At 32.6% G+C, this 22,391-nt stretch overlaps 2 protein-coding genes and 1 long non-coding RNA gene across 3 annotated transcripts in view; 2 read left to right on the top strand and 1 right to left on the bottom strand.

Moving 5' to 3' along the window:
* LOC133630270 (homeobox protein Mohawk-like) overlaps nt 1–11,615 on the top strand; it is an 88,718-nt gene extending 77,103 nt beyond the window's left edge. Inside the window, exons 6-7 of the mRNA XM_062021751.1 lie at nt 8,921–8,954; nt 11,318–11,615. Coding sequence (XP_061877735.1) covers nt 8,921–8,954; nt 11,318–11,492 — 209 coding nt within the window. The 3' untranslated portion in view covers nt 11,493–11,615. The remainder of the gene's footprint in view (nt 1–8,920; nt 8,955–11,317) is intronic.
* Nucleotides 1–22,391, top strand: part of LOC133630269 (divergent protein kinase domain 2A) — a 482,954-nt gene that overhangs the window by 199,941 nt on the left and 260,622 nt on the right. The window lies entirely within an intron of this gene.
* Nucleotides 11,206–22,391, bottom strand: part of LOC133630272 (uncharacterized) — a 67,736-nt gene continuing 56,550 nt past the window's right edge. Inside the window, exon 3 of the long non-coding RNA XR_009821217.1 lies at nt 11,206–11,469. This is a non-coding gene — a long non-coding RNA (uncharacterized LOC133630272). The remainder of the gene's footprint in view (nt 11,470–22,391) is intronic.

Raw genomic sequence — 22,391 nt, 5'->3', positions numbered from 1 at the left:
TGTCACTGATTATGTCACACTGTTTACGTCACGTTCTGACCAAGTAAGTGTTCATGTTGTATGCCGTAGCTTCTGCTAAATAGTAGCTTCATGTGTTTTAGGCACGCTTGCCTTTTTTCTTGTGTTGTTTGTGTTTTTGGTAGTTGAGTAATTTATGTTAATAAATCCAATCCTACCTTTACGCCTTCGTCCGGAGCCGTCTTTTTGCATCTTGAAAGAACAACCGCGCAGCAAGCTGCGACCCCCCCCCCCCCCCCCCCCCCCCATCGTGACAGAATGAAGCCAGCATTCACTTCTTTCAAGATGCAAAAAGAGGGCTCCGGACGAAGGCGTAAAGGTAGGATTGGATTTATTAACATAAATCACTCAACTACCAAAAACACAAACAACAACAACAAAAAGGGCAAGCGTGCCTAAAACCATACTTGCCAACCCTCCCGTTTTTAGCGGGAGAATCCCGATATTCAGCGCCTCTCCCGACAACCTCCCGGCAGAGATTTTCTCCCGACAAACTCCCGGTATTCAGCCGGAGCTGGAAGCCACGCCCCCTCCAGCTCAATGCGGACCTGAGACTGAGTGGGGACAGCCTGTTCTCACGTCCGCTTTCCCACAATATAAACAGCTTGCCTGCCCAAAGACGTCAAGACACCTAGGGCTTTTAGAGAGTGCACAACTGCGCACACAACAAGGAGACGAAGCAGAAGAACGAGGAAATTACAGACATGGCGGCCGAAATGATATACTCATCATGAACGGAGAAGTTAAACAGGACAATACTGCCATCTTATGGATAGCCACTGGAACACTGAAATTCAAGTTTGTTTTTTTTCTTCTTCTATGTAAATAAAATTAAATAAAAAATATATATATATAGCTAGAATTCACTGAAAGTCAAGTATTTCATATATATATATATATATATATGAAATATATATGAAATACTCGAGTTGGTGAATTCTAGCTGGAAGGATAGATAGAAAATCAACAATACTATTAAACCGTGGACATGTAAATACACGGTTAATGCTTTCCAGGCTGGCGAAGGTTAACAATGCTGTGCTAACGACGCCATTGAAGCTAACTTAGCAACTTAGCAACGGGACCTCACAGAGCTATGCTAAAAACATTAGCTCTCCACCTACGCCAGCCAGCCCTCATCTACTCATCAACACCCGTGCTCACCTGCGTTCCAGCGATCGGCAGAAGGACGAAGGACTTCACCCGATGCGTTTGGCGGCCCGGAGACGTAGGAAGTCAAGGTGAGGTCGGCGGCTAGCGCGGCTAGCGCGGCTAGCGCTCCAACAAAGTCCTCCTGGTTGTGTTGCTGTAGTCCGCTGCTAATACACTGATCCCACCTACAACTGTCTTCTTTGCAGCCTTCATTGTTCATTAAACAAATTGCAAAAGATGTCCAGAATACTGTGGAATTATGAAATGAAAACAGAGCTTTTTGTATAGGATTCTACGGGGTACCATAACTTCCGTTACTCGGACTTCGTCACGCGCATGCGTCATCATACCGCGACGTTTCAGCCGGATATTTCCCGGGAAGTTTTAAAAGTCACTTTATAAGTTAACCCGGCCGTATTGGCATGTGTTGCAATGTTAAGATTTCATCATTGATATATAAACTATCAGACTGCGTGGTCACTAGTAGTAGGTTTCAGTAGGCCTTTAAATCATGTTTTCCCGCACCAATCCTGCCTTCTCTGCATCCTGGGGTTCGTCACCAACACTTTGTGACAATTGTCGTATCAGAGACATGTGATGGCACAAGACTGAGTACTTTGATTTAGCCCTATGAGTTTGACAAGGAGGATAGCGTGTACTACTATGAATAGGGTTTATAAATAGCACAGGTTAACAGTTGATAGAAGTTATAAATACATCCTATTGTGCAAATATAATGTAAAAACAAACAAAATAAACCTCAGAATCCAAATAGCCCCGCCTGATCATTCTTATAATAAAGTGGATGTTCTAAATAGCTTGTGTGGAAAGTGTCTACCTCAAACACACACACACACACACACACACACACACACACACACACACACACACACACACACACACACACACACACACACACACACACACACACACACACTGGTGCTGTGTGTCTTTCATGTCCCTGAAGTCAGGCTACTTGCTGCTGTTGTCGCTGCTAACGACTATGACCCCGGCAGTAAACACTGAGCTAATATATCTCAGGAACATAAGCATCATGTGACGATTGGCCCTGTAAGTACTCTGCTGGCATCATGGAGAATGCGGCCAATCAACCGCCTGCGAGACAAAAACTGAAGAAACCCGAATGAGGACGCGTCCGTGGTCTACGAGCAGTCACGGATCAAACCGTGAAACGGCCAACAAAAATCACATTGTTGAAGATTGGAGCTCCGTGCCTCAAAAGCTTTCATAAAAAATATTGTGGAATTGTACAAGAAGTGCTGATTCGGGACGGAGCGCCGAGTCCAAACACTGACAGGAAGCCTCGCATTTATTTTGGCGGGGCACCGCGTAGAACAGCGCGTCGATCCAGGAGTGCAGAGGTGAACAAGACGAGCGCAGGGACCTGAACTAAGTCAACCAGGCCAAATACCTGGCTGATAAAAGCCAAACAGACTGATCGGACGTCAGGGAGAATCCGATGGATTTATTTGGAGAGCTTTCAGGCACTAAAAGTCAGAACTGTATTTGGACTTCTGGCCTAAGTCCCGGGTTCTTCTCGTGTCGGCGTAGAGAGCTGCGGCGTGGAGTCTTGGTCCTAACGAGGTCCACGTTTGCTGTTGTCAGTGTGTACCGTGACCAAGTATTTACAAGGCGTACATGTCCCAAGTCCTCCATGAGGTCTACACGTGTCCTAACGGATGTTTGGGATTACGCAAAACCCGCAAAAAAACTGCAAATCTTGGACTTTTTATGGGAAAGATGCCAGTTCTCGTACAACTTATTCACTTCCATCCATCAATCCATTTTCTTCCGCTTATTCGAGGTCGGGTCCAGACTTCCCTCTCCCCAGCCACTTGGTCCAGCTCCTCCCGGGAGATCCCGAGGCGTTCCCAGGCCAGCCGGGAGACATAGTCTTCCCAACGTGTCCTGGGTCTTCCCCGTGGCCTCCTGCCGGTCGGACGTGCCCTAAACACCTCCCTAGGGAGGCGTTCGGGTGGCATCCTGAGCAGATGCCCGAACCACCTCAACTGGTTCCTCTCCGTCACCCTATCTCTAAGGGAGAGACCCGCCACCCGGCGGAGGAAACTCATTTGGGCCGCTCGTACCGGTGATCTTGTCCTTTCGGTCATAACCCAAAGCTCATGACCATAGGTGAGGATGGGAACGTAGATCGACCGGTAAATTGAGAGCTTTGCCTTCCGGCTCAGCTCCTTCCTCACCACAACGGATCGATACAACGTCCGTATAACTGAAGACCTTCCCTGTCGATCTCTCCCGATACTAATATTGGTGTGACCATCCGTCACATTCACCTCCTATGAATTGTCCTCGGTATCGGCTCGGCAAGAAAATCAGTGGTATCGCACGTCACTACATTTGATCTGCATTACTTTAACGTACTTAAATAATGGATATTTGGATTCTCCAATGCGTCACCATTATGGCTCATTTCCCCCGACCCCTCCTTCTAGGTCTAACCAGGACACTCCTGGTTTTACATCTGTTTGGGACGCTTTATGGCAGGCACAAGCAAGAAGTCAACTCTTGAGGGACAAGTTGGCTCAAAATACCATTTCATGTTTTTCCCTAGATCTTGGTCAAAAGTGAGGTTCTTTAAGGTCCTCGTCGCCTCGGCTGTGTTTAGGGAGCTTAGGCTGGCGGGTCCAGATGTTCTGCTCTCTCCTCGGGCTTCTTTAAAGCCAAAGGAGTGTCATCGTACACACACACACACACACACACACACACACACACACACACACACACACACACACACACACACACACACACACACACACACACACACACACACACACACACACACACACACACACGTACTAGTATTTCTTACCTTCTTGAGACCTCTTTAGGACCAGCCTACCTCTTTAGGACCAGCCTTTCTAGATATATAAAGATGTGTATTTACTACATTAATAATATATACATACTATGCAAATATAATAAAGGTAAGCTTTTAGTTTTTTTTATTTTATTTTATTTTTTGTTTTTAATTTTCATTATTTACTTCAAGTTATTACAGTATGTCTCTATATACATATTTATTTTATTTTTTATTAATTTTGGCCAAAGGGGGCGCATTTCAATTTCTTACACACACTTGTTATTTCATATGTTGACCAGAGGGGGAGCACTTTTAAAAGCGACACAGTCAATTACAAAAATCCCTCCTTTTTGGGACCACCCTCATTTTGATGGATTTCATTCTCTATTAGATGAAATTTTATTGGGACCATGATTTATGTCATCACTTGTTCACACCTCCTCATATGGAAGATACTTTTCCTTGTTGATGTCTCAAGAAGGGTAGAAATACAAGAACACACACCCACACACGTACTAGTATTTGTTACCTTTTTGAGACCTCTGAATAATTTCTACCTCTTTAGGACCACCTTTTCTAGATATATAAAGATGTGTATTTACAACATTAATAATATATACATACTATGCAAATATAATAAAGGTAAGCTTTTAGTTTTTTAATTTTATTTTTTGTTTTTAATCTTCATTATTTATGTCTCTATATACATATTTATTCTATTTTTTATTAACTTTGGCCAAAGGGGGCGCATTTCAATGTCTTACACACACTTGTTATTTCATATGTTGACCAGAGGGGGAGCACTTTTAAAAGCGACACACAGTCAATTACAAAAATCCCTCCTTTTTGGGACCAAAATACCTTTTCCGTATTAGGACCATGATTTATGTCATCACTTGTTCACACCTCCTCATATGGAAGATACTTTTCCTTGTTGATGTCTCAAGAAGGGTAGAAATACAAGAACACACACACACACACACACACACGTACTAGTATGTGTTACCCTTTTGAGACCTCCGAATAATTTCTACCTCTTTAGGACCACCCTTTCTAGATATATAAAGATGTGTATTTACTACATTAATAATATATACATACTATGAAAATATAATAAAGGTAAGCTTTTATTTTTTTTTATTTTTAATTTTCATTATTTACTTCAAGTTATTACAGTATGTCTCTATATACATATGTATTCTATTTTTTTATTAATTTTGGCCAAAGGGGGCACTTTTCAATGTCTTACACACACTTGTTATTTCATATGTTGACCAGAAGGGGAGGACTTTTAAAAGCGACACACAGTCAATATGAAAAATCCCTCCTTTTTGGGACCAAAATACCTTTTCCGTATTAGGACCATGATTTATGTCATCACTTGTTCACACCTCCTCATATGGAAGATACTTTTCCTTGTTGATGTCTCAAGAAGGGTAGAAATACAAGAACACACACACGTACTAGTATTTGTTACCTTTTTGAGACCTCCGAATAATTTCTACCTCTTTAGGACCACCCTTTCTAGATATATAAAGATGTGTATTTACTACATTAATAATATATACATACTATGCAAATATAACAAAGGTAAACTTTTAGTTTTTTTTATTTTATTTTTTGTTTTTAATCTTCATTATTTACTTCAATTTATTACAGTATGTCTCTATATACATGTTTATTTTATTTTTTATTAATTTTGGCCAAAGGGGGCGCATTTCAATGTCTTACACACACTTGTTATTTCATATGTTGACCAGAGGGGGAGCACTTTTAAAAGAGACACACAGTCAATTACAAAAATCCCTCCTTTTTGGGACCAAAATACCTTTTCCGTATTAGGACCATGATTTATGTCATCACTTGTTCACACCTCCTCATATGGAAGATACTTTTCCTTGTTGATGTCTCAAGAAGGGTAGAAATACAAGAACACACACACACACACACACGTACTAGTATGTGTTACCCTTTTGAGACCTCCGAATAATTTCTACCTCTTTAGGACCACCCTTTCTAGATATATAAAGATGTGTATTTACTACATTAATAATATATACATACTATGCAAATATAATAAAGGTAAGCTTTTAGTTTTTTTTATTTTATTTTATTTTTTGTTTTTAATCTTCATTATTTACTTCCAGTTATTACAGTATGTCTCTATATACATATTTGATTTTTTATTAATTTTGGCCAAAGGGGGCGCATTTCAATGTCTTACACACACTTGTTATTTCATATGTTGACCAGAAGGGGAGCACTTTTAAAAGCGACACACAGTCAATTTGAAAAATCCCTCCTTTTTGGGACCAAAATACCTTTTCCGTATTAGGACCATGATTTATGTCATCACTTGTTCACACCTCCTCATATGGAAGATACTTTTCCTTGTTGATGAATCAAGAAGGGTATAAATACAAGAACACACACACACACACACACGTACTTGTATTTGTCACCTTTTTGAGACCTCCGAAAAATTTCTACCTCTTTAGGACCACCCTTTCTAGCTATATAAAGATGTGTATTTACTACATTAATAATATATACATACTATGCAAATATAATAAAGGTAAGCTTTTAGTTTTTTTTAGTTTTTGTTTTTAATTTGCATTATTTACTTCCAGTTATTACAGTATGTCTCTATATACATATTTATTCTATTTTTTATTAATTTTGGCCAAAGGGCATTTCAATTTCTTACACACACTTGTTATTTCATATGTTGACCAGAGGGGGAGCACTTTTAAAAGCGACACACAGTCAATTTGAAAAATCCCTCCTTTTTGGGACCAAAATACCTTTTCCGTATTAGGACCATGATTTATGTCATCACTTGTTCACACCTCCTCATATGGAAGATACTTTTCCTTGTTGATGTCTCAAGAAGGGTAGAAATACAAGAACACACACACACACATACTAGTATTTGTTACCTTTTTGAGACCTACGAATAATTTCTACCTCTTTAGGACCAGCCTTTCTAGCTATATAAAGATGTGCATTTACTACATTAATAATATATACATACTATGCAAATATAATAAAGGTAAGCTTTTAGTTTTTTTTATTTTATTTTATTTTTTGTTTTTAATCTTCATTATTTACTTCAAGTTATTACAGTATGTCTCTATATACATATTTATTCTATTTTTTATTAATTTTGGCCAAAGGGCATTTCAATTTCTTACACACACTTGTTATTTCATATGTTGACCAGAGGGGGAGCACTTTTAAAAGCGACACACAGTCAATTTGAAAAATCCCTCCTTTTTGGGACCAAAATACCTTTTCCGTATTAGGACCATGATTTATGTCATCACTTGTTCACACCTCCTCATATGGAAGATACTTTTCCTTGTTGATGTCTCAAGAAGGGTAGAAATACAAGAACACACACACACACACGTACTAGTATTTGTTACCTTTTTGAGACCTACGAATAATTTCTACCTCTTTAGGACCACCCTTTCTAGCTATATAAAGATGTGTATTTACTACATTAATAATATATACATACTATGCAAATATAACAAACGTAAGCTTTTAGTTTTTTTTATTTAATTTAATTTTATTTTTTGTTTTTAATCTTCATTATTTACTTCAAGTTATTACAGTATGTCTCTATATACATATTTATTTGATTTTTTATTAATTTTGGCCAAAGGGGGCGCCTTTCAATGTCTTACACACACTTGTTATTTCATATGTTGACCAGAGGGGGAGGACTTTTAAAAGCGACACACAGTCAATTTGAAAAATCCCTCCTTTTTGGGACCAAAATACATTTTCCGTATTAGAACCATGATTTATGTCATCACTTGTTCACACCTCCTCATATGGAAGATACTTTTCCTTGTTGATGTCTCAAGAAGGGTATAAATACAAGAACACACACACACACACACACGTACTAGTATTTGTTACCTTTTTGAGACCTCCGAATAATTCCTACCTCTTTAGGACCAGCCTTTCTAGCTATATAAAGATGTGTTTTTACAACATTAATAATATATAAATACTATGAAAATATAATTAAGGTAAGCTTTTATTTTTTTAATCTTCATTATTTACTTCAAGTTATTACAGTATGTCTCCATATACATGTTTATTTTATTTTTTATTAATTTTGGCCAAAGGGGGCGCATTTCAATTTCTTACACACACTTGTTATTTCATATGTTGACCAGAGGGGGAGCACTTTTAAAAGCGACACAGTCAATTACGAAAAATCCCTCCTTTTTGGGACCACCCTCATTTTGATGGATTTCATTGTCTATTAGATGCAATGTTATTAGGATGATGATTTATGTCATCACTTGTTCACACCTCCTCATATGGAAGATACTTTTCCTTGTTGATGTCTCAAGAAGGGTAGAAATACAAGCACACACACACACACACACACACACACACACACACACACACACACACACACACACACACACACACACACACACACACACACACACACACACACACACACACACACACACACGCACACACACACACACACACACACACACACACACACACACACACACACACACACGCACACACACACACCCAAGTAAAAACAGCAGTTGCCCTGCAGACAAATTGTGTTTGATTGCTTAACGACGACGTTATTGCCTGCTAATGATTTACATGTGAGACGACCATAGCTTCCATTTTAGCAGAAAGTCTTTGACTCACTCGAGTCTTGCGAGCTTTTCAAAATGATTTCCTCCCAATTATGTTGGCCATTGTTTTGGTACTGAATATTACAGAATGGAGTTTATGACTCACGACCAGCCTCCGTCTTGCTAGCGACCTTCTTCCTTTTCATGGATCCAGAAGATCACTCACTATCACAACATGTCATTTTCACCTCGCGGGTAACACCTTTCATTCTTCTTCTTTCAGAAACCACCGAGCACGGATCAAGTAAATGTGACATGTAAGTTTTTACACAACTTTTTGAAATGTTGAAAAAATGTGTATCATTTTTTTGGGGGATTGTCCAATGTGAGTGGAGAGTGTGGATGTCGGAACGCTTCAAATCAGTTGAGAAATGGGGGGTATGCAGAAGTTTGGATATTGCCCATTTATTGTCAATGGGAGGAAATTCCTGGTAATTCTGGAATTTTGGGAACGGGGAAACATGCTGGCCTGAAGGTCCAGGGTGAGTGGAGAGTGTGGATGTCGGAACGCTTCAAATCAGTTGAGAAATGGGGGATATGCAGAAGTTTGGATATTGCCCATTTATTGTCAATGGGTGGAAATTCCTGGTAATTCCGGAATTTTGGGAACGGGGAAAGATGCTGGCCTGAAGGTCCAGGGTGAGTGGAGAGTGTGGATGTCGGAACGCTTCAAATGGGATGAGAAATGTGGGGTATGCTGTAAACAGTATAATGCCCATTCATTGTCAATGGGGAGAAAATTACTGGAAATTCCTGGAAAACCGGGGAATTTTGGGAAAAGGGAAAACATGTTTTGTGTTGGATATATGTGAAGAGCAGTGTGGGCGGATGGTCGAAAGGTCGGATTCGGGTTTAAAAAATGTGAAAAAATGGAGACATTTTCCCCAGATCCTTTTGAATGAGAATTTCCTGGACATTTAGGGAAAACCTGACATTTAAAAAGAATATTGAAATTAGCACAATTGTCCTATGAATGGGTTGGTGTTGGTTTTTTTTGAGTTGGTTGAAAAATGTCGATGTAGTAACTGTTTGAGTTGAAACGGGTATTTCGGAATTCCTGGAATTTCGGGAATTACGACAATTTGTACAAAAAGGAAAATGGTAGTTTTGTTGTCCCAATTAAAAAAGAATGTTTTGATGGTGGAACGGTCAAAAACGGTTGAAAAATGTAGGCTGTAAAAATTTTCCAGGAAGACGTGAAAATAGGGCTTTGGAAAATCGGGAATTCCTGCAATTTTTATATATATATATATATATATATATATATATATATATATATATATATATATATATATATATATATATATATATATATATACACATTTATAGAAATTTTTACATATACATATTTATACACACACACACACACACATATGTATATATATATATATATATATATATATATATATATATATATATATATATATATATATATACACACACACACACACACATATATATACATATATATATATATACACATATACATACACATATATACATATACAGTATATACACATATATATATATATACACATTTATACACATATATACTTATATACACACACAAATATATATATATATAAACACACATATATATATATATATATACACATATATACATATATATTTACACACATATATACATATAGCTATATATATTCCCCTCGGGGATTAATAAAGTATTTCTGATTCTGATTCTGATGTATATACTGTATATATATACACACACATATATACATATAGCTATATATATGTATATATATATATATATATATATATATATATATATATATATATATATATATATATATATATACATATATATACATGTATATATTTATACATATACATATATACACATATATACATATATATATATATATATATATATATATATATATATATATATATATACACACACACACACACACATATATATACATATATATATATATACACATATACATACACATATATACATATACAGTATATACACATATATATATATATACACATTTATACACATATATACTTATATACACACACAAATATATATATATATAAACACACATATATATATATATATATACACATATATACATATATATTTACACACATATATACATATAGCTATATATATTCCCCTCGGGGATTAATAAAGTATTTCTGATTCTGATTCTGATGTATATACTGTATATATATACACACACATATATACATATAGCTATATATATGTATATATATATATATATATATATATATATATATATATATATATATATATATATATATATATATATATATATATATATATATATACATATATATACATGTATATATTTATACATATACATATATACACATATATACATATATATATACATATATATATATATATATATATATATATATATATATATATATATATATATATATATATATATATATATATATATATATATATATATATATATATATATATATATAAACAAAGGTGGAATGACATTTGTAGATAAAGAGTCTGATACAGGAAGTAGTTGAGTGACATTACAGTACAGTATGTACAGTATGTACAGTATCTAAAGGTGTCTTCCGTCGTGTGTTTGTGTGTCACCAGCGTGGGCGCGGCGCACAAAGAGAAGGGCAAAGACGAGACGTACTGGAAAGAGATCAACGCCGCCATGGCCCTCACCAACCTGGCGCAGGGCAAGGACAGCGGCACCACCAGCTGCATCATCCAGAAGTCCTCCCACATAGCGGAGGTCAAGACTGTCAAAGTGCACAAGTATTAGCGCAGATGCAAACAAACATTCCCCCTCTCTAAAGTACAAACTCTCCATTGTGTTGAAGAGATAGGCTCCAGCACCCCCCCGCCGCCCCAAAAGGGACAAGCGGTAGAAAATGGATGGAGTTTTACTGCGGTATTTCCGAAAACAAGACACTTTTTTTTTGTTTTTGTTGGTAATATTAACTTATTTGTATTTTTTATGCTGAATGTGCATTTTGCCAAAGTGCCTTTGCTCTTGTCGATGAGCGGTCAGTCGCCATTCAGGAAGTGGAACCCTTGAACGCAGCAGTAATCCTCTAAAGGGCATATTTCAACTGGAAGTACAACTGTCGCTCGTTACGACAACACCACCCGCAGACGTTGGACGGACCAACTTCACCCTTCAGCTAGAAAGGATGTTTCTTCTTGCCGTTATCTCCTGTTTGGACTCCTTCAAGATAGAGCGAGGTCAACGCCAATAAAAGCTTCATCCTTTCACATTTCTGTTTACAAGAAGCCAGCTGACACGTTTGACCCTTGACCCCGTCATACGCGGAAGCATGGAGGAGATGTTCTTCATCAGGCTTTAAAAGAAGCTACATGTCTTCAGAGAGATGTTCTCATATCTTCAAGGTACTGTTTTTTGTGTTGAGACCAGGAGTATTGGGACCGCACAGAAATGAAAACAAAAACAAAAAAAACAATATTAAATTCAGATTTGTATTTCTTTAAATAAATGTAAATCTTAAAATACATCTTAAATGGGTGGGGATTTTTAAGATTTATTTTTTTTGCAGGAAAAAACCTTTTCAGACAAAATGTATTTTAAGTCTTATTTTTGTAGATAAATATATTTACATTTTAATAACCAACACAGTTAATTTACTATAAAAACTTAAATCAGATTTTTTAATAAAAAAAGAAACAATCTTAAGATACATTTTAAAAGTGATTTCTAGATATTTAAAGTTATTTTCTTAAAATAAAACAACACATTTTAATTTTCCTGAAGGAATCAATAAAGTACTATCTATCTATCTATGTTATTTTAAGTTATTTTCTTCAAATAAACATGTACATTGACGAATGAAAAAGACTGAAATCTCATTTGTATTTTTTTAAATAAATGTCAATCTTAAAATACATCTTAAATGGGTGGGGATTTTTAAGAATTTTTTGTTTTGCAGGAAAAAAACCTTTTCAGACAAAATGTATTTTAAGTCTTATTTTTGTAGATAAATATATTTACATTTTAATAACCAACACAGTTATTTTACTATAAAAATTAAGTCAGATTTTTTAATTAAAAAAAAACATCTTAAAATACATTTCAAAAGTGATTTTTGTCGGGATAGTGATTTCTAGATATTTATAGTTATTTTCTTAAAATAAAACACACATTTTAATTTTCCTGAAGGAATCAATAAAGTACTATCTATCTATCTACGTTATTTAAAGTTATTTTCTTCAAATAAACATGTACATTGACGAATGAAAAAGACTGAAATCTCATTTGTATTTTTTTAAATAAATGTCAATCTTAAAATACATCTTAAATGGGTGGGGATTTTTAAGAATATTTTTTTTTTGCAGGAAAAAACATTTTTCAGACAAAATGTATTTTAAGTCTTATTTTTGTAGATAACTATATTTACACTTTAATAACCAACACAGTTATTTTACTATAAAAACTTAAATCAGATTTTTTAATAAAAAAAGAAAAAATCTTAAGATACATTTTAAAAGTGATTTTTGTCGGGATAGTGATTTCTAGATATTTAAAGTTATTTTCTTAAAATAAACAACACATTTTAATTTTCCTGAAGGAATCAATAAAGTACTATCCATCTATCTATGTTATTTTCTTCAAATAAACATGTACATTGACGAATGAAAAAGACTGAAATCTCATTTGTATTTTTTAAAATAAATGTAAATCTTAAAATACATCTTAAATGGGCGGGGATTTTTAAGAATTTTTTGTTTTGCAGGAAAAAAACCTTTTCAGACAAAATGTATTTTAAGTCTTATTTTTGTAGATAAATATATTTACATTTTAATAACCAACACAGTTAATTTACTATAAAAACTTAAATCAGATTTTTTAATAAAAAAAGAAAAAATCTCAAGATACATTTTAAAAGTGATTTCTAGATATTTAAAGTTATTTTCTTAAAATAAACAACACATTTTAATTTTCCTGAAGGAATCAATAAAGTATTATCTATCCATCTATGTTATTTTAAGTTATTTTCTTCAAATAAACATGTACAAATGAAAAATACTGAAATCTCATTTAAATTTAAAAAAAATAAATGTCAATCTTAAAATACATCTTAAATGGGTGGGGATTTTTAAGAATTTTTTGTTTTGCAGGAAAAAAACCTTTTTCAGACAAAATGTATTTTAGGTCTTATTTTCTGTAGATAAATATATTTACGTTTTAATAACCAACATAGTTATTTTACTATAAAAACTTAAGTCAGATTTTTTTATTTAAAAAAAACATCTTAAAATACATTTCAAAAGTGATTTTTGTCGGGATAGTGATTTCTAGATATTTTAAGTTATTTTCTTAAAATAAACAACACATTTTAATTTTCCTGAAGGAATCAATAAAGTATTATCTATCCATCTATGTTATTTTAAGTTATTTTCTTCAAATAAACATGCACATTGACGAATGAAAAAGACTGAAATCTCATTTGTATTTTTTTAAATAAATGTCAATCTTAAAATACATCTTAAATGGGTGGGGATTTTTAAGAATTTTTTTTTTTTCAGGAAAAAAACCTTTTCAGACAAAATGTATTTTAAGTCTTATTTTTGTAGATAAATATAATTTCATTTTAACAACCAACATAGTTATTTTACTATAAAAACTTAAATCAGATTTTTTAATAAAAAAAGAAACAATCTTAAGATACATTTTAAAAGTGATTTCTAGATATTTAAAGTTATTTTCTTAAAATTAACAACACATTTTAATTTTCCTGAAGGAATCAATAAAGTACTATCTATCTATTTATGTTATTTTAAGTTATTTTCTTCAAATAAACATGTACATTGACGAATGAAAAAGACTGAAATCTCATTTGTATTTTTTTAAATAAATGTCAATCTTAAAATACATCTTAAATGGGTGGGGATTTTTAAGAATTTTTTTTTTTTCAGGAAAAAAACCTTTTCAGACAAAATGTATTTTAAGTCTTATTTTTGTAGATAAATATATTAACATTTTAATAACCAACACAGTTAATTTACTATAAAAACTTAAATCAGATTTTTTAATAAAAAAAAGAAAAAATCTTAAGATACATTTTAAAAGTGATTTTTGTCGGGATAGTGATGTCTAGATATTTTAAGTTATTTTCTTAAAAAAAAAACACATTTTAATTTTCCTGAAGGAATCAATAAAGTACTATCTATCTATCTATGTTATTTTAAGTTATTTTCTTCAAATAAACATGTACATTGACGAATGAAAAAGACTGAAATCTCATTTGTATTTTTTTAAATAAATGTCAATCTTAAAATACATCTTAAATGGGTGGGGATTTTTAAGAATATTTTTTTTTTGCAGGAAAAAACATTTTTCAGACAAAATGTATTTTAAGTCTTATTTTCTGTAGATAAATATATTTACGTTTTAATAACCAACATAGTTATTTTACTATAAAAATTAAGTCAGATTTTTTAATTTTAAAAAACCATCTTAAAATAAATTTCAAAAGTGATTTTTGTCGGGATAGTGATTTCTAGATATTTAAAGTTATTTTCTTAAAATAAAACACACATTTAAATTTTCCTGAAGGAATCAATAAAGTACTATCTATCTATCTATGTTATTTTAAGATATTTTCTTCAAATAAACATGTACAAATGAAAAATACTGAAATCTCATTTAAATTTTTAAAAAAATAAATGTCAATCTTAAAATACATCTTAAATGGGTGGGGATTTTTAAGAATATTTTTTTTTGCAGGAAAAAACATTTTTCAGACAAAATGTATTTTAAGTCTTATTTTCTGTAGATAAATATATTTACGTTTTAATAACCAACATAGTTATTTTACTATAAAAACTTAAGTCAGATTTTTTAATTAAAAAAAACCATCTTAAAATACATTTCAAAAGTGATTTTTGTCGGGATAGTGATTTCTAGATATTTTAAGTTATTTTCTTAAAATAAACAACACCTTTTAATATTCCTGAGGGAATCAATAAAGTACTATCTATCTATCTATGTTATTTTAAGTTATTTTCTTCAAATAAACATGTACAAATAAAAAATACTGAAATCTCATTTGTATTTTTTTAAAATAAATGTCAATCTTAAAATACATCTTCAATGTGTGGAGATTTTTAGGAATATTTTTTTGCAGGAAAAAAAAAATTTCAGACCAAATGTATTTTAAGTCTTATTTTTGTAGATGCATATATTTACATTTTAATAACCAACATAGTTATTTTACTATAAAAACTTAAGTCAGATTTTTCAATTAAAAAAAATAAAAATCTTAAAATACATTTCAAAAGTGATTTTTGTCGAGATAGTGATTTCTAGATATTTTAAGTTATTTTCTTAAAATAAAAAACACGTTTTAATTTTCCTGAGGGAACTCTCCTGAAGGAATCAATAAAGTACTATCTATCTATCTATGTTATTTTAAGTTATTTTCTTCAAATAAACATGTACATTGACGAATGAAAAAGACTGAAATCTCAATTGTATTTTTTTAAATAAATGTCAATCTTAAAATACATCTTAAATGGGTGGGGACTTTTAGGAATTTTTTTTAGACACAATTGATTTTTTATTTCAATCATACAAGAAATAACCTTATTTTTGTAGAAAAAATACATTTTAATATCTAAAATAGTTATTTTACTATAAAAACTTTTTTAATAAAAAAAAATCTTAAAATACATTTTGAAAGTGATTTCTGTCGGGGATTTGTAGTTATTTTAAGTTGTTTTCTTAATATAAACATGTACATTGACAAATTAAAAAATAGTACAAAACTGAAATTTCATTTGTATTTCATGAAATAAAATACATCTTAAATGTGTGGGGATTTTTAGGAATATTTTTTACAGGAAAAAATATTTTTCAGACAAATTTATTTTTATTTTAATCAAACAAGAAAAAGTCTTAATTTTTGTAGAAAAAATATATTTACATTTTAATAAAAAACATTTTTATTTTACTATAAAAACTTTTTTAATTAAACAAATCTTAAAATACATTTCAAAAGTGATTTCAGTCAGGGATGGTGATTTCTAGTTATTTTAAGTTATTTTCTAAAAATAAACAATAATGTACTTAGATTGATTTGATAATGATGTTATGTTATTTTAAATTATTTTCCTAAAATAAGCAATATGACAAATGACAAATGAAAAATAAAATAGTACAAGACTGAAATCTAATTTGTATCTATTTAAATAAATGTAAATCTTAAAATGCATCTTAATTGTATGGGAATTCAAAAACAAATGTTTTTAAAGAAAAAAATATTTTTCAGATAAAATGTATTTTGCATAACAATACAAGAAAACACCTTATTTTTTTACAATTTGTTTTGGCATTTTAATAAACAAAATAAAATGGTTAATATAACAGTAATATTTAACAGTTACTATAAAAAGCAATTTGTTTTAATTTTAAAAAAGTTTTAAAATCCTTTTTGTTTGAAAATCTTTAAAAAAATATTTCTGACAATTAAATTTTTTTGCGATCGTGCATTTGAATGTTAATAAACCAAAATAGTTAAATACATGTAAATCTTAAAATGCATCTTAATTGTATGGGAATTCAAAAACAAATGTTTTCAAAGAAAAAAATATTTTTCAGACAAAATGTATTTTGCATAACAATACAAGAAAACACCTTATTTTTTTACAATTTGTTTTGGCATTTTAATAAACAAAATAAAATGGTTAATATAAAAGTAATATTTAACAGTTACTATAAAAAGCAATTTGTTTTAATTTAAAAAAAAGTTTTAAAATCCATTTTGTTTGAAAATCTTTAAAAAAATATTTCTGACAATTCAATTTTTTTTGCGATCGTGCATTTGAATGTTAATAAACCAAAATAGTTAAATACATGTAAATCTTAAAATGCATCTTAATTGTATGGGAATTCAAAAACAAATGTTTTTAAAGAAAAAAATATTTTTCAGACAAAATGTATTTTGCATAACAATACAAGAAAACACCTTATTTTTTTACAATTTGTTTTGGCATTTTAATAAACAAAATAAAATGGTTAATATAACTAATATTTAACAGTTACTATAAAAAGCAATTTGTTTTAATTTTAAAAAAGATTTAAAGTAAATTTTGTTTGAAAATCTTTAAAAAAATATTTCTGACAATTCAATTTTTATTGCGATCGTGCATTTGAATGTTAATAAACCAAAATAGTTATCTTATTTATTTGAAAATGTAATTTTTGACAAAAAAAGCTCTATTCTTACCTTTTTTGATATTTTTTTTTACAAAAAAAGTTGTGTTGTACAAGTTTACTTTTTCAGAAAATTTCCAAAAAAGCTTACAGGATTTGTTTTCCTCTTCTTCTTCTTCTTCAAAAAAAAGTACAATGAAAGGAACATTTTTCCAGAAGATTTACAAAAAAGGTTTACAGGATTTTAATCCGCAAAAAGTAGCATTTTTTAATTGCAAAAATTTTAATAAAAGAATAAAAGGTGGATATTGAATTTTTTTTACAACATGTAATAAAGGTCCTGCTGCAGAAACAATATTGCATCAGATAATATGAAATATACATTCCTCATCCTAATGCAGAAATAATAAGACTTTATTCACTTCTTTTTTCATTTCAGCGTGGCCTTGATACTCTTTGTGTCAAATTGTACATTCCTCAGCAAATTGTGCCGTTGCTTTTTCGTTTTTTTTTTGTTTTTTTGACGAGCCAGACTGTGATTATGGTCGAGGAGTGACTTTTTGACCTTGGTATATGAATGATTGTGCAAAAGCTGCACTTCTAGATGATGAAGTATTGCCATGTAACCATTGGGAGGAGGTTTTGTTTTATCACTAGATTTTCCCGCTAGTGTGCCGATGGATGTAGGAGGACACTATTGACACAGTGGGGGGCCACACCTGCTTTTGACAAGGTGGCGCTTCTCCTTGGGACTCCCATCACGAGCCTCACACACAGTACACACGGTACACAACAACACCACAAATATAAATTATTATGACTGACTTTTGTAAAGAAAAAAAAAAAGAGAAATTTGTGACCGTCATTTGCTTTTGTTACTGTTAAGTTATGATTTCTTTTGATAGAGACTGGATTTGCAATCCAATGACCAACACGTATCTTTGTATTGTTTGAGTCTTTTTTTTTTACTTGGTCAAAGCCTTGAATAAACCTCACAATTTAAATAAATTGCTAATAAAGGAATCCAATGATATCTATTTCCTCTCTTTTCATTTTCGCCGACATGCAAACGAGAGGCTGGCAGCAAATGTGCACATTTGACAAATAAATAGGCCGATATCAAAGTTGAATGGTTTTTTTTTATGCTTTCATTTGTCCACCACTAATAGATTTGACGCCACGCAAGAAGAACTTGCCAACTCAGCTATATTTAGCGATCCATCTTAGCCCTCCAGTTGTTAGTTGTCAAAAAGCAAAGTATTTAGTTGACGACTGACGTCTGTTTCACTTTATGTTGCTGGTAAATAATATGGTTGTAGTAGTAGGCTAAAAATAAATTATTTAGTATGCACTAATTAAAGGGGCAGAGCTTTAAGAGACATTTTAGCTTTCATATTTTATAAGATATATTTTTTGTAAGAACCACAATTAATAAATATATTTCAGTGAATAACTTATTGTTCAAATCTGTATATAAATATGTACATAAGGTGTTGTAATTATATTGTAAAATGGATGGATGGATGGACGTTTAAAAGAAAACTGTTATTATTAATTAGTAAGTGTACATTTTTTGAGCCTTTTTAGAGAAAATCATATCATTGTAGTAAATTATGCAAATTACTCTATGATGTCATGGTGACCACGCCCGTAGCCACGCCCCCACCGCCACAGGTATCCTTGCAGTTTATGGGAAACACTAAATAATAATAGATTTTATTTGTAAAAAGCACTTTATATTGAGTAAACAATCTCAAAGTGCTACAGTGTATTAAAAAAATAGATAAAAAGATAATAAAGAAATAAATAAAAATAAAAACTAGAATAGCCAAATAGCTATAACTAGTAGGCATATATCTAAAAAAAAAAAAGGCTTTATTAAAAAGAAGGGCTTTTAAGCCTTTTTTAAAAGCATCCACAGTCTGTGGTGCCCCCAGGTGGTCAGGGAGAGCGTTCCACAGACTGGGAGCGGCGGAGCAGAAAGCCCGGTCTCCCATTGTTCGTAGCTTTGTCCTCGGAAGTTGGAGGAGGTTTATTGAGGAAAATCAGCAAAACACGGACTGCCCTCAAACACTGAACGTGTTAAATAGGAGACCTCTACCATCTCAGTGGCCTAGTGGTTAGAGTGTCCGCCCTGAGATGGGTAGGTTGTGCGTTCAAAACCCCGGCCGAGTCATACCAAAGACTATAAAAATGGGAGCCATTACCTCCCTGCTTGGCACTCAGCATCAAGGGTTGGAATTGGGGGTTAAAATCACCAAAAATGATTCCCGGGCGCGGCCACCGCTGCTGCTCACTGCTCCCCTCACTTCCCAGGGGGTGATCAAGGGTGATGGTTCAAATGCAGAGAATAATTTCGCCACACCTCGTGTGTGTGTGTGACAATCATTGGTACTTTAACTTTAACTTAACTTCATCATTAGTATTGCAGTGACATGTTGTCCCCTAAGGGGTCGATGGTGAGTCCACACAGCTGCAATGCACTGTTGAAGCCCCGCTCCAGAAATGTCAGTTTTGCTTGATTTTGGCGGCGCCAGTGGACACAAAGCGGTCGTGTTTTGCCAGAAGAAGACCACATTTCCACATGAGGACTAATGTCACGCTGGCATAAAGCACAGATATTAGGTCTCCAACGGCTATGCTGATCTTGAATTGCGCTACAAACGTGACGCGACTACCAAGAATGTTTACAGGTGGATGCAGGTCCGAAGCAAAGAATGACCGATGTGAGAGTTTTTCGAAGAAAGTAGTGTAAAACTGCGAACTATCAAGCATAAATCAGGCATTATAATAGGAAGCTAAAGCAATTTCTGTAGGTAACGTGGGGGTGGGGGATCCAACAGGCGGTAGCGGGGCAGCTTTTATTTGTTTTAACAGCTCAAAGTAAACCCTGATTTTAATTTAATTTATTTTCCAATAAAAAAAGTATTTGCATGTACACTTTTAATGCCATAGTTCACTTTAATTGTACAAATATTAGCATGCTATTGTTAGCATCTCAACTAATTTTGTACGTCTAAACCTTTAAATCATGAATTTCGTCACTGGGCACTAAATTGCAATATAGCTACTTTTGGAAATGTACAACTAAAATTAATGGATTTTGTTGTGCAACGTTCATATTGTTGTTACTCAGCCAGCGTTAGTGGGTCTGATGGACCCGTTGCATTTTGTGGCTTTTAATGCCTCACAATCCAACACTTTTATGTTCAAATACTGAACAGATGTTTACCTTATCCCAATAAACATCTGTTCAGTGTTTTAACATAAAAGTGTTGGACTGTGAGGCATTAAAAGCTGCATCTCCATACAAACAGCGTGCCGGCACAGTCACATGTTGTATGCGGCTTTTGCAGACACACGTAAGTGACACACTTGATCAACAGCCACACAGGTCACACTGAGTGTGACCGTATAAACAACTTTAACACTGTTACAAATATGCGCCACACTGTGAACCCACACCACACAAGAATGACAAACACATTTCGGGAGAACATCCCCACCGTAACGCAACATAAACACAACAGAACAAATACCCAGAATCCCCTGCAATTTAACTCTTCCGGGCTACAATATACAACCCCGCCCACCTCAACCAGCAATGCATCTTCAGAGAGGGTGTTGAACATGGTTAGAAAGATAGTGACAGAGAATAAAACGAGGATGGACAATTCAACCTTAACTCACTCCTTTCCTGCAAATTAATAATAATAATAATAATAATAGATTTTGTTTGTAAAAAGCACTTTACGTTGAGCAAACAACCTCAAAGTGCCACAGTGTTAAAAAAAAAAAAAAAGAAAAAGAAAAAGAAAATAGTAATTATAATATTAATAATAAAAGATAATAAAAAAATAAATAAAATATAATTAAATTTCACAGGCTGTGCTACTGGCTGCAAAGCATTGCACTTTCAAATACAACAATGAGTAGAGGAACATTATGTTAAGTTAAAATTAAAGCGAAATTATTCTCTGCCATGGGCAGCAGCAGTGGCCGAGTGAGTATATGTGTAAATAAATGAACACTGAAATTCAAGTATTTCTTTTATATATATATATATATATATATATATATATATATATATATATATATATATATATATATATATATATATATATATATATATATATATATATATATAAAATAAATACTTTATATTTCGAGAATTCACTGACATTCAAGTATTTCTTTTATATATATACAGTATATAAGATAAAATTGTACTTTTATATACAGTATATATATATATTTGAATGTCAGTGAATTCTGTTGTTACTTTTTGGCTAAAAAGCTAGCATGTGGTGTTCGCATACTTGCCAACCTTGAGACCTCCGAATTCGGGAGATGGGGGGCGGGGGGATTGAGGTGGGCGGGGTCGGGGTGGGCAGGGCCGGGGCGGGGTTAAGGAGTATATTTATAGCTAGAATTCACTGACATTCAAGTATTTATTTTATATATATACAGTATATAAGATAAAATTTAACTTTTATATACAGTATATATATA

This window comes from Entelurus aequoreus, linkage group LG15, assembly GCF_033978785.1.
Source record: "Entelurus aequoreus isolate RoL-2023_Sb linkage group LG15, RoL_Eaeq_v1.1, whole genome shotgun sequence".
Classification (NCBI taxonomy): Eukaryota; Metazoa; Chordata; class Actinopteri; order Syngnathiformes; family Syngnathidae; genus Entelurus; species Entelurus aequoreus.
Note: the sequence above shows the minus strand (reverse complement) of the source record. Positions and strands in the feature narration are given on the sequence as shown.